Source organism: Emys orbicularis, chromosome 5 (assembly GCF_028017835.1).
Source record: "Emys orbicularis isolate rEmyOrb1 chromosome 5, rEmyOrb1.hap1, whole genome shotgun sequence".
In the NCBI taxonomy this organism is placed as follows: Eukaryota; Metazoa; Chordata; order Testudines; family Emydidae; genus Emys; species Emys orbicularis.
This window is the reverse complement of record NC_088687.1, coordinates 101,966,153-101,980,531: the sequence shown is the minus strand read 5'-3', so window position 1 is coordinate 101,980,531 and position 14,379 is coordinate 101,966,153. Positions and strand designations below refer to the sequence as shown.

Below are 14,379 nucleotides of genomic sequence, written 5' to 3'. Positions count from 1 at the left end.
TGTTGTTTTTAATATCTCCAGGGGGCGAAGTTATTTAGCTTTATAAAGGAACTTAAAAGAGATGGTAATCAATAGCTATGAGCCTAATTCTGCAAACCGTACTTATATAAGTATTTTTCACTATTAGATTATTCTCATGAGTAAATAATCAACAGGATCAGACCCTCTGCCAATAGTAACTTTTTAAACTTTAAAAAAATTAAAAGCCTCAAATATACCTTTTACACAAAAGATTAAATTCAGGGAGACGGGAAAATCCTATGGTGTTTTGTCTGTAGCAATGTACCATATTTAAAGTCATGTCTCAACATTTGGTAGTGGCTCTTTCTTCAGATGCCAATAAATGAAAAAAAATATGATCAACTTATATTTAAATTCATGGATAAACAGATTGGCAAAGTAGCAATATTATTTACTAGTCAAACCAAAAGTTTACGATTTTTTTTACGAAAGGTCTTCCTTAAGGCTAAATATACCCACTAGTGCTATTGCCTTCTGTGGGTATAGTTAAGTGTGGTTGAATTTCTTAATTTAAGTTATGACAGTGTTAAACTGTGTTGTTTTTTAATGATCTCTAATAAAAAAAATCCATTATGTTCCCTTTAAAAAAATTCATACACTTTAAAATGTAAGAAACTGAGTTGTACTGTGTATATTATAGATTATGTTATTGCAGATTTTCAGATACTGCTAAACCACTGAGAGTTGAGATTAGAAAGAGTTTATGTATAGTCACTTTGTTGCTAGCAAAATGAATTTTTTATCAGGAGTATAATTCATTTTCACTATGGAAATGTGCTTTGGGAATGGCGTGATCCTCTCAACTCCCTATGAAATCAGTGTAAATTCCATGAGTGTTAAGGGCTCAATTTCAGCATCTATCAGGACCAAAACCAAAAACTCCACCATAGAAATTCTTAGGGCTCGACCCTGCTCCCATTGAAATGAATGGCAGTTTTGCTTTTTCACTTCTCGGAGATAAGCAAGCATGAGGTCCTTATACTGCCATCCCCTTTTCCTCAAGGATGGGTAACAGCTAATATTCCTTGGCTTTGTATGCACTGATATCTCCCAGTTTGTACTCTGCCCCAGTTTACAAAGCCTCTTTTTTAGTCTATAGAAATTATGTTACTGTTTCTTTGTTTCATTTAAGGAAGTCTACATGCTATCTATTGAAAGCCTTGCTGAGATAACAGCTCGTTGTATCGAACAGCTTCATAAAGTAGCAGAGTTAATTCTTCATGGGCAAGAAGTGGAAAAGACCGCCCAGGACCAAGCAAAAGTTATGACAAAGTGAATATAATTTTTTTTATTTCTTATTTTTGTCATCAGTATGAGTTTGCTTAACATTCGCACAGTTTTATTGAGTCCAGAGCTTTTGCAGACACCATAACACACCATGGATCAACAAACAGGACTGACTTTAGAGTTTCTGCCACTATTTTCAAAGCAATCAAATCACAGACTGCCTGTGATTTGTTGACATGCATATCAGATATATTTTTACAAAAAACACAACAGATGCACAAGTTGATGACTTTTTGTTGCTATATTAGAGCTGAAATGTGCACACTCATTTTAGGTGCACTTTTTACCAGCACTACCAAAGATAGTATACCAACATGCGCAGAATTTGCTTTTGCACTCCACAATAGGGTCTTATCATTTGTACTCTGCCAAAAGGACACAAAAATCTATTTCTAAGCAATTATGCCATATTCATCACCAACTCATTGCCAACCCACAGGTGTGGGCACCTAACTTCAAGAATCCCAGGTTCAAAACTGGGACCTAAGGATCCAGTTCAAAACCCACTGAAGACCGTACAAAAACTCCCACTGACTTTAGTGGTTTTTGGATTAACCCCTAAACACATGACCCCCACAAGGTGGTGAACATTCTGATCCTGATCTAGCAAAGTACTTATGCACATACTTAATTTTAAGCATGTGAATAATCCCATTAAAGTCAGTGGGGGCACTTTTATTTAAAATTCAGTACTTAAATTGTCTGCTGGATTAGAGCCAGAATGTTCTGCTCCTTGCAGGATTGAGCCCTAACTGAGGTACAGTTATACTACAAGTCAGTGACAGAGCTGGGACTAGATCCAGATCTCCTTATTCACAACCCTGTGCTTTAACCACTAGACAATGCTTCTTCTATTAATACAATCCACTGCTTTTGAGAGAAAAAAAAACTCATTACATTCTTTCTAGCTGGGAGCAGGAGTATTTATTTCCAGTGGTATTTTTAGTCATTGGGTTGGTATAACCTTAAGTAAAGCAATAATTAGATTAAAAGTCTAGTATTTTTACCAAAAAAAAAAAAAAAACGTGCCATATCAAAAGAGATCAATGTTTGATCTACTCTGGTATCCTGTCTCCAGCTGTAACCAGTGCTGGATTTTTCAAATCCAAAGCATAAAGCCTCCATCATGATCAAGATTGTCGGCAGAACTTTGACTTCTGAGATGAAGCAGGAGTATATTTTTAACGTTTGTCTCTTTTCTTTTTTATAACCAGTTTAACAAGTGCCATGTGCAATGAAGTGTTGTCTTTATCTAAGAAGTTTTCTGACTCTTTAACTGCCATTGGGGTAAGATATGAGAGCATTTCCTTTTTATTGTTTGTTTAATTTTATAAAAACCTCTTTAAGAGAGATTCTCATCCCCTGTGAAAACTGGCTTTATGTGCAAGACTAGAAATAGGGCAGGCTGGAGTCCTCTCCAACCCCAGCCAGATCCAGAACACAGAGCACCCTTTCAGCAGATCCACCACTGTTGCTAGATCCTGTGATATGCCCTGCCTTCCTTAGGCTTGTTTTGTAGCAACTGGATTCACAGAGTTCCTGGACCTACTAGGTATCCCTCTGCCATTCCCCCAGACCACTCCCCTTGAGTGGCCCACACACATCCAAGAACTGCAGCAGCCCCTTACCCAGCCCCTTCTTTTATATGCATCTGTATTAAAAAAAACAAAAACACCCACATACAACATTGGGAGCATTATCACGGGCAGTATGTTAATAGAGGGGCTTCACATCATAAATTATCCCATAGTGACTGATAAATCCCCTGGTGTTTGTAGTGAGGAGATTGAAAGGCTAGAGAATCTATTCCTTTTTTTTTCCTGTTTAAACAAAATCACACTCTCACTATAGCAAGTTAACCTACTTAGAAAACAAACTTCTATTTAGTGCTCTGGCTGGAAACATTTACACTTTGTTCCTGAAAAATGTACAGAGGATATTACTAGTGTAACATAGCTTGTGTGACCTGAAATGGGGGAGGAGTGAAGACCTTTATGGGAGTCAGGGGAGCAGAGGTGATAAACTCCACCACAAAATATTTTTGAACTTACCTGACAATCAAGTGATCTGGCACAGTCCAAAGGGAAAAAAGTTGCTCTTTAGAAATAGTTTTGTGAAGCCATGTCTGGTAGGGATTATCCAGGGAGCATGAATTCTTATCAAAGACACGGAAGTTTCCCCAGGCCTGTTGGAATTTTAAGAAGAGGCTCCTGCGAGCTACTTCAGGGCATCGCTGGATATTTTTTCAAAGTTATTTAAAAACTAACATAATTTATTGGATTGCTTTTATTTTGAATAATTTACATTGCTTCCAGTTATTTCAGATGAATCTGCCTATTTCTGCATTTTCTAAGCATGTTTTAGCATATAAATGTATGCACGCAGAAAAAATTAGCCATGAAATATTAATCAGACCCAACTCAGGATATTCAGAGCTAAGGATTTCACTGCAACTTTATTTCTGCCCCTTGGTGCATAGGCCTTCAGGAGGGTTTTACGTTACAGGAACATAGAGTTCAGGCCCAAATTGTTACTGGCATTTGTGCAGGGTATGAGAAGTTGGGCACAAGGAGCTCTCCGACCCCAAGTATGCTCCACACAGAGGACAGCCTCAAGCCCTGTGCTTGGTGCCTCAGAACCACTGCCCCATCCATATGTGCCTTCAGGGGCCACGTTGTGCCAGCGGGGAAAGAGATGATGCTGGCTCCCACCAGCACTAAGGAAAGCAGTAAGCATCATCCAACAGGACTGTACAGGCTGTGTGGATGGGAGCTCAGCAAAAAATGGTGTCACAGGGAGTCCAGTCCCTCCTTGAGCTCCTTACAGAGAGAGTGCATCTTTACACTGCTCCCATCGCAGGATGTACAGAATGAAAATTACATGCATCTAACATGATAATTATAATGTGCATAGAGTTAACCACCAACCAAATTTTCCAAATATTTGGCTAACTCACATACCCAGCTGGATTGATTCTGGACAAAAGGTAACTTTCTGGGAATGCCACAGGCCTCTGCAATAGTTGTTTAGAATGGAAGAGCTCTATCATCAGAATAGCAGCAGTGCTATATAATTCAGGCATATAGTCATTATAATGTAATTGTGGCCTTTTTCCTAAAAGTTAGCAATTATTCAGAACTAGGAAGTATCTCCTTTGTTTATCGCTCTAGATTTCTTTCTTCCTGCTTGCACTTACCATTGATTCTTACAATCAATAATGTTTAATTGACACTACTTTCTTTATGTTTAAGAGGTTTGTTGATAATCAACTAAACAAGGGGATATGGAATAGATTTTCTAGTTCCGGACAATAAAGATACTGTTCTGCTATTTCTCTTTCTACCCTCATTCCCTCCCCCTTCCCCTTCCCCCACTTTCTTTTGTTCTTCCATCTCCCTCCAAACTGTCTCCACTTCTCTCCTTCCTGTTCTTTTAAAGATACTATTTACCTCTTCATAAACACATTTCAGTACTTAAACTGCTTACAAGGTGTGAGGATATTTGTCCTGTTTCTTTAACTCTGTAACAGAAACCAAGCAGAATGGGGGCCTGCGAAAGTTCAAAGCAGAAGCTCTACAGTGAATTGAAAAAATACTGTTTTATTTGTTCTAATAAAGTTCCCTGTTCAGTGTTAGACGAAAGCAATTCTTTTTGCAAGTCTCTGCCATCATTATGTGACAAGGCAAAGTGCAGAGAGAAAAGAGGATCTGACCACATCTACCATTTTAAAAAATGCTCTCCACTGGCCAGTCCTAAAATCTTACAGATGGCCTCAAATTCTGTGGCATTTGACATAGCCAAAGAATCAGATAAAACAATGAGCCCATCTTATACACTGTGATACCGTACAAGGCAAATAGAGAAGTATAGACAGATGAGTGTTAAATGTTATCAAAAGTAGTATGCCATAGTATTAAAATTATCTTGAACTTGTGTATTTCCTTGAAAACCTTATTTTCATCAAATAGAATCAAGCTGAGCCAAGGCCTTCTCAAAATTCATACAGCCGAAACTGATCCATTACTAAGCAAGTATATTACTGTTAAATATCTGTGTTTAGCCCTGGCATTACATCTTGTCAATATTTGTCTTTCTACAGAGCAACAAGAAGGCAGAGCTCCTTAACCCAATGGTCAGTAGTGTGCTATTAGAGGTAAGCTTTCAATTTTTTCACAGTAGGAAAAATTTTGATAAACTCATTTTGAAATGAAGCATACACATTTATGTCCCTATAAAGAACCATAAAAATGTAATGGTAATGGCATTGTAATTCTGTGCCATCTCATAAACAACTCCATTTTGTGTTCAGAAGTCATCCACAAATGCTGGACCAGAGCAGTAATACTAAATTTTGTCAGGATTCCTAAGAACACTGACAGAAGTGAAATGCTTTTCTTACTATGTGTTGTAATGTATTGACTAAGCTGGGTGAATAATTCACAATGTGCAATTTATTCAGCAAGTTTAGCCTTTTTTCCTGCTCAGATATTGCCTATGAACAGACTAAGGTTATTAATCTATTCATTATTTGTGATTGTGCACATAAAACATTTGTCAAACAAATAATTTCAGCCTATGGTTAGCTTGAACAGTTTACTGTGATTATTCCTTCCAGGATTCAATATTCACAGTTTGAGCTGCAAGGATACTCAAGTATAGTAGTGTTGTTCTTCCCTCATTACTTGAACCTAATCTTCAAACACGACAGTGATCTAAAACAAGTTTTATTTTGTGATTAAATTAATCTTGCCCATGATCCCACACACATACAACCACACTAAATTGCACTTGTATAAATATTCACAAGTGCATAAAAATAAGAGCAATCTTGGTCAAACCAAAAGTCTGTTGAAGTCAAAATGTTCGTGAATATTTTTTCTCATTCTTCACCCAGTTCTAGTTTTGACCAAGAAAGGCTCAGTAAGTTTTAGAAAGTCCCTGCTTTTTACTCGGTTTTACACTCAGGTTGACTGAGACAGAAGGAGTTCAAAAGATCATAATATCAACAGACAGTGATTGGCTCATATAGGATTAAAGTTTAATATATCTGTGGCACCCATTCTTTTGCTCTGCCAACTAGCCACATATTCTCTTTAAAAATAAAAATCTATACAGTACAGAATGCACATTGTTACTATGTAGCTTTAACCTACCACTGGGGACCCATTTACAAAAAAGGAAAAAAGATCTATTATCTGAATAGTCAATAGCAAATAGATCAGTGGTTCTCAAACTTTTGTATTGGTGACCCCTTTCACACAGCAAGCCTCTGAGTGTGACCCCCCTTATGAATTAAAAACTTTCTTTTTTATATTTAACACTATTATAAATGCTGGAGTGAAGCATGGTTTGGGGTGGAGGCTAACAGCTCGCAACCCCCCATGTAATAACCTTGTGCCCCCCTGAGGGGTCACAACCCCCAGTTTGAGAACCCCTGAAATAGACTATTTTGTATTAAATAAGCAATATATTTAAAAACACTATTGTAAAGATTCCTGGCTTCATAGTAAAGATTCTTTTTTTATTTCCTCTTATTGTGGTGTAGAGATTAAAGTTGCTGGTACCTAAGTTGGCACATTTTACTGTACCATAACTCTTGGATAAATTCCTAACAAAGCTTGAGCCATGACATTTGGATCTGAAGTTGAGGCTCACTCCATACCACAAAGTTTGGGGTATCCAGGTCTTGTATACCCATACGAAGATTTGCCATTAGTCAGCCCAGAATTACAGCATACTAAAGAAATGTGAGCAGCTGTTCTACATTGTATTAGAAATTCAGTATATAATATAATAGTGCATTTATGCTGCAATATATGAATAATTTTAAACTCACTGATTTCAGCCGTGCTACATCCTCATGCAGCAGGTCTGAAATTAGCTCTGTGGGTGGAAAGTTTTGATGCTTTTTGTTGAGGAAGTTGATTCTGCTCCTGACCACATGGAGGTATATTCCACCTACATTACACACACAACTCTCTCTAGAAGGTGATGCACAGTCAAAGAGGGGACAACATACCTCTGTATATAATGATGCTTGCTTGCTATAAACTTTTTACAAAGAAGAAGAAAAGAGTTATTATCTGAATATGTACTTGAACTTTCCGAAAGCCTTAGGTAAGGTCGTTTAGCTCTTAAGCACACTATGCAGTCATGGGATAAGAGGGAAGGTCCTTTCATGGATTAGTAATTGATTAAAAGGTAGGAAACAAAGCATGGGAATAAATGGTCAGTTTTCACAATGGAGACAGGTAAATAGCAGGGTCCCCCAAGGATGTGTACTGAGACCTCAGTGGTTCAATGTATTCATTAATGATCTGGAAAGAGGAATGAACAGTGTGATGGCAAAATTTGCACACGATAACTATCTTAATTTTGTAAGTCCAAAGCTGACTGCAAAGCGTTACAAAGGGATCTCACAAAACTATGTGACTTGCCAACAAGATGGCAGATGAAATTCAGTGTTGATAAGTGTAAAGTAATGCACATTGAAAAACAATCCCAAATATAAGTACAAAATGATGGGGTCCAAATGAGCTGTAATCATCGTGGCTAGTTCTCGGAAAACATCCACTCAATGTATAACAGCAGTCAGAAAAGCTAACAATGTTAGGAACCATTAGGAAAATGATAGATGATAAAACAGAAGATCTAATCCCACTATATAAATCCATGGTATGCCCACACCTTGAATACTGCATGCAATAATGGTCACCCCATCTCAAAAGAGTTATAAGAATTGGAAAAGGTATAGAGAATGACAACAGAAAGATTAGGAGTATGGAACATCTTCCATAGAAGGAGAGATTAAAAAGACTGGGACTGTTCATCTGAGAAAAGAGACAAGTAAGGGGGGACTGAAAGAGGTTTATAAAATCATGAATGTTATGCAGAAAATGAATAGGAAAGTATTATTTACCCCTTCACATATCACAAGAACTAGGGGTCACTCGATGAAATTAAATAGGCATCAGGTTTAACACAAACACAAGGAAGTACTTCTTCACACAATACACAGTCAAACTGTGGAACTCATTACCAGAGGATGTTGTGAAAGCCAAAAATATAACTGGGTTCAAAAAGGAATTTTATAAGTTCACAGAAGATAAGTCCATCAATGGCTACTAGCCAAGATGGTCAAGGATGCAACCCCATGCTCTGGGTGTCCGTAAACCTCCAGCTGCCAGAAGTTGGGACTGGAGGACAGGGGATAGATCACTTGTAATTGCCCTCTTCTGTTCATTCACTCTGAAGCATCTGGCACTCGCCCCTGTCGGAGACAGGATAGTGGGCTAGATGGACCATTGGTCTGACTCCATATGGCTGTTCTTGTTGTAATTTCCAGTGTACTTGGATAGAGCTTTTAAAATCTCACATGAATTTGTATCCTGATGTAGCACCAGCCAGACTGAGTATGAATAGAGTCACTGAGATGCATGAAAAATATGTTACTGAATCACATCTTTTCTCTCATTAGGGCGGCAACAGCACTACCTATATTCAGGATGCTTTCCAGCTATTGCTTCCGGTTCTTCAGATTTCACATATCCAGACCAATTGTTTGAAAGCACAAGAGTGACAGTTTCCCAGCAGTTGTCATCACTGTGTGTAAAAGAAACCACAAACCTAACCTCTTTAATGTATGCAATTTGAAGAGATGGCACAAAAGATGTCTGGCCACAGAGGGGCCTTTTGAGGACACTAAAAGCCGTTTTGCACAGGCAGTACTGAAAAATATTTGAGAAAAATCAAATAGAAGTTCTTTAACTAGATGTAGTTACTAGAATAGGTAATTTCTTTTCAAGTTAGTGTATATTCTTCACGTCAATTTAAACTGATGAAGTGTTTATTGAAGTTAGTATTGACTTCAATATGAAGCAGGTAATTAATGTTGACACTTTCAATTCTAAACAGCGATGTCTGAAGGAAATTTGAAAACAATGTTTTTTAAACATTTTGGTCCAGATGCCCCATTTTAATTTTCAGTTTAAAATGTTTACTTTTGAAAGTTAGTTTCTGTATTTAATCTTCATTAACTCTCAAGTTAACTTAAGCAAATGAACTCTGTTTTGAGCATTCCAATATTATTTTTTCAGTGACAGTCTGATAGTAATCCTTAGCACTCATACAGTGCTTTGGTGTTCAAAGAGCTGTACATTAAACAAACTTCAGCTAATGAAAATTATGAAAAATATGCATATCAGACATTGTACTGAAGTGAAATTGTCTGAGCCAGTTAGAGCACAGGCAAAACTGTACATGTGCTGACCCATAATTGTATACTTACTGTTTTTATGCCAGTCTCCTCACTCTGATTGGCCGAAAGACATTATAGGCCAGAGTAGAGGGATTTGTAGAGTAATCATACTCTACAACTACACAGTAATTCAGCAAATCCCTTCACTTTGGTTGGCAGTTGCCCTTGGAACTCCCAATCTGTGTGCCCATAACAAACGTATTGCCTCATCTTCTCATCCTTCTCCTCAATCTATCATTTCACCTAAATCTGGTTTTTAAATACAGTTTGTTTGTTTTTATAAAAGGGATTACTGGTAGGGAGGGATTGGAACTAAGTTTTCCTATAAGGGTCAAAGAGGAGGAGAAGGTGATATGAGAAGATTGAGTTGGGTGAGACAAGATAGGGAGGTCACAAGTTGAAGCATGTTGTGGGAACATGGAAGAGGAATTCTGTGCACAGAGCCAACCTGAGAGGGTGGAAAGCACATTTCAGTATAACAGTAATTTAAGGGTTCTTGTGTTAAACTTGGTGATATGCATATCTTGGGCTTAATAAATTCACAGTCTTCAGCCTCAGAGTTTATTTTGGCCAGGTTAAAATTATTACTTCATGACAGTAGAAACCTTTAGTTATTTAAGTATCCAGTTCTCCTGAATTGTCCATGTTTATTACATTTTTCTAAACTACACTGTAATTTTTCATATAGATATAGTGATTAGCTCTATTTAAATGTTATAAAATTGTAGCTAACATCTGAATGTATTTAACCGTTGAAGCAATGTGTTCACACATCATAAACATAATCAGAATAGAATACTAGGAAATGTTATAATTGTATTTGTTAGAAATGAGAAGCCATTTATCTGCCTAGGCATGGTAACAGTAGGGAGCCTAAATAAGAGATGACAGAAAGCAGGTCTGTGTCTCTGCCTTACATAATGAGGTCCATATTCTGCTGTCACCTGTGTAGTGACTATGTTTAATATTTCATCATTTAGATGGGAGATATTCATTATGTACTTCTGTGGTTTGTTATGCACAATTTCTGTTCTGCCTGTGCAGCTGAACTTGGCAAGCTAAACCTGACATTCATTATTACTTGCACCATCTTGAAATAATAGCCCAATATGAAACAAAGAGGGGCACTTGGGAAAATATAGAAAAGATACTGTAAACTGGTAGGCAAACTTACTGGCTGGGAAGGTAGAATAAAGCTCTCAACAGTCCCAAAACAAAAGCAAATAAATTTGAAATATTAGGTATTAACCCTTTTTTCCCCAGCATCAACCAGTTGGGACGGGAGAGGACACCCTTCCCCTTTGATAGCCCCACCTAGCTACTACAGAGAGATCCACACTAACTTCCTAGAACCTGGGTCTCTCCTTTTTGTTCCCCTGCCCCAGAGAGAAGAAGCTTTGTACTTTGTTTTCATATACCAGGTCACATGTTTTCTCCTAGTCATGTGCCCTGCACCTTCAGCTCCCAGTTTTAAAGGGCACAAATCCACAACGGGTGCACTAGGATGTGTGCATGCCTCCAAGGCCTAGTGCCCTACTATGGATACCTCGTTATTTAAAGCAATATTTTTGTTTAATCACAGTGTTGTCAAACTAGTATATCATGCATGATTAAAATCCTGTTTTCATTTTAAAGGGAGAGTATCACAAAAAGTAAAGTGCCTTTATTTATCAGTTATTACGTTTTAGATGTTATTGACTTTAAATTAGTCTGACCATTAATTATAGTTGAGAAAAGCCTTTCAGTTCAAACCAGACTTATCAGAATTGTGCATTAGGTATGGGTAAGTGTGATGTTGCTGCCAAATGAATCATTTCTAAGGAATAGTTATGGCAGTTTCATATTACCCCTATGCAGAGGTTAATCTTTTTGGATTTAAAATTGGGCAAGTGTCTCAGGTTTCCTCTGGCATTCAGAGCAAGATACATATAGTTGAACCTGACAAGGAAACACTGAAGGGGACAGCGAAAATTGGTTGTCTAATAAAAATGTTCTTTTAACTAAAGATTGAACAGAATTGTATGGGAAACCCTAGGGGATACTGTAAGGAGCTGTTGAGGGAAATTATTTGAGACGGGATTTCTTATTTAAGGTGGTCTTCAGAACAGGTTTCACTGTACTACTTAAATTATGCATGTAGTGTATCAGTGCTTTGACCTTAAGTAAAAAGAATTTTTTTTTAAAGAAAACAATATATATAATTCCTCGTAAAATCTGCACAAAGAAAATCTCAAACTACTAAACCCTAAATATTTAATTAAAAATAATTCTTGTTTATGAAAGTCACTTATACTCATGGACAAACCAGTTTTTCATATTGTAGAACATGATATTTAGTTGTTGAGTAATGATTCACTTTTATGAACACTTTTACTATCCAGAGATGAAGGCCTCAGAATAAACTAGGCTTTTACACGCATTGGATTGAAAAAGTGTGTTGAGCTGGAATGTCTGCACATTTGCAAACCTGAAAATAATCCCAACTATTTCAGGTGACTGCATCTAGCTCAACTTCAGTTTGGTTTCAAACTATTTTACAGGGCATTTTTTGTATGTCTGTATCAAAAGTATTTGCATTTTTTTTCCAAAATGGAAAAAAGAAAGGTATAATTTATTTATTGCTGCTATTTGCTGTTCAATTATAAATGGCTTTTCTCAGTGACTGACTCCTATACTACAGCATCCACTGCCTAACACCACTGAACAAAGGAACTGCCACTTCCACTTTTTTGAAGTCCCTTAGATTATCCACTGATTATCTTTTTCTAAATTGTAAAACATACCTCTTTCTTTTTTACTTGTAATAAATGATTGCAGCCAGCAGCATTTCAGATGTTTTATTAATGATGTCAGTGTCATCAGCAGGTTAGGCTTCATAACAACTTCAATGAGTCTGAAAGGTAGACGAGTCCTGTTTGACACATTAGAGAACTTTTACCTTTGTCTGACTCACAGAAGCACTTTTTATCACATGAACAGTCACCCACTAGTAGTAGTATTAATTCGACATTCTATTTTTAATTCAAAATGACAGCCCTGTCTCTTCTATTGGTCTCAAAGGAATGGAAAGACTGGGTAAGGACTTTTCTGAGATCTTTTTAAAGCCATCTCAGAGCAAGGCTTAAAGTGACACTGTCAACTAATCTGACCTACTTGGAAATTGTTGCAATCTGACTGAAAAGCCCTCTGGACTTTAAACAAGTATAATTCGTTTACCGAAAAATCAAATTCTGCTACTGAGAATATGAGGACTAAAATAACCACTCTTATCATAGGACCTATGCATTTCCATTATTTTGATACCTGACTCAGCATATCAACAATATTGCTGTAACTCATGGTTGTTGATGATGGTGCATAAATGTGGAATCAAAATGAAAATAGTCATAATTTCAGCTGTATTCACAAGCCAGGCAGGGAGAAAAAAAGGACATGATCTGTGGCAAAAGGGAGATTTTTTTTTTGTTAAGATCTGATGACAGTACCAGAAGAGACTTTTTTTTAAAGTGCTGAGCATTGCTCAAAATATTGAAGAGATGACATCTAATTAGTTCCAGCAGGATCTGAGTCACAGCCTTTCTGAAGTAAAACAAAAATTAAGCATGAGCATGCAGAAGATGAGGCAAAGATCAGAACATTCAAAGAAATAAAACACAAAGGAATGAGGGCAGTTACTTTGAAAGAACTGATCAAACTTGATCTGCAATGCTCACTTCCCACTATCATTTACCTCCAACCCTTCTCTCCAAAATGCAGACCTGCTAAAAAATCAGCAATAGAGGAGTTTCCCCACTTTGTGTCCCATTACCATCTTTGGAGAAGATTCTGTAATGGAGTTGAGCTCTATTCATTCCAGTTCTTAATTGTTTCCCCCCTACTCCCCCAGAACTTAATGAGACTATTACCTATATACAGGGCCGGCTCCAGCATTTCTGCCGCCCCAAGCAAAAAAAAAAAAAAAAAGCCGCGATCGGCGGCGGCAGTTCAGCGGTAGGTCCTTCGCTCCTAGAGGGAATGAGGGACCTGCCGCCCCCGAATTGCCGCAGGTGCTGCCCCTCTCCCTTGGCCGCCCCAAGCACCTGCTTGTTAAGCTGGTGCCTGGAGCCGGCCCTGCCTATATAACATCATAGTAAAGTGCATAAACTGTAGAAAACAAAACAAACCCCATAACAAGGGCTAATTGTAACTCTATGAATGAAAGCTGCTGCTGTTGAAAAGGGAAAGCATGAGGACACTACGCCCAAGTAAATGACCGGTCTTTCTCTTGTGCATGACAGGGTGGAGGTGCATTTGGCTGCAAAGTATTCATAGATTCCAAAGCCAGAAGGGACCACTCTGATCATCTAGCCTGACCTCATGTATAACACAGGCCATAGAACCTCCCCAAAATAATTCCTAAAGCAGATCTTCTGGAAAAACATCCATCCTTGATTTTAAAATTGCCTGTGATAGAGAATCCACCACAACCCTTGGTAAATTGTTCAAATGGTTAATTACCCTCACTGTTAAAAATGTACACCTTATTTCCAATCTGAATGTGTCTAACTTTGACTTCCAGCCATTGGAGTGTTCTATACCTTTCTCTGCTAGACAGAAGAGCCCATTATCCAATATTTGTTTCCCATGTAGGTACTTGCAGACTAATCAAGTTACCCCTTCACTGTCTCTTTGTTAAGGTAAATAGATTGAGCTCCTTGAGTCTATCACTAGAAAACTGGTTTTCTAATCCTTTAACCAGTCTCATGGCTCTTCTCTAAACGCTCTCCAATTTATCAGCATCCTCTTTGAATTGTTGACACCAGAACTGGACACAC

At 37.7% G+C, this 14,379-nt stretch overlaps 1 protein-coding gene across 1 annotated transcript in view; it reads left to right on the top strand.

Annotated features, from left to right (window-relative positions):
• The window catches only part of FAM114A1 (family with sequence similarity 114 member A1), a 45,661-nt gene extending 36,774 nt beyond the window's left edge, over positions 1 to 8,887 (top strand). The window contains exons 10-13 of the mRNA XM_065405357.1: positions 1,154 to 1,293; positions 2,523 to 2,595; positions 5,408 to 5,461; positions 8,786 to 8,887. Coding sequence (XP_065261429.1) covers positions 1,154 to 1,293; positions 2,523 to 2,595; positions 5,408 to 5,461; positions 8,786 to 8,887 — 369 coding nt within the window. The remainder of the gene's footprint in view (positions 1 to 1,153; positions 1,294 to 2,522; positions 2,596 to 5,407; positions 5,462 to 8,785) is intronic.
• The last annotated feature ends 5,492 nt before the right edge of the window (positions 8,888 to 14,379 follow it).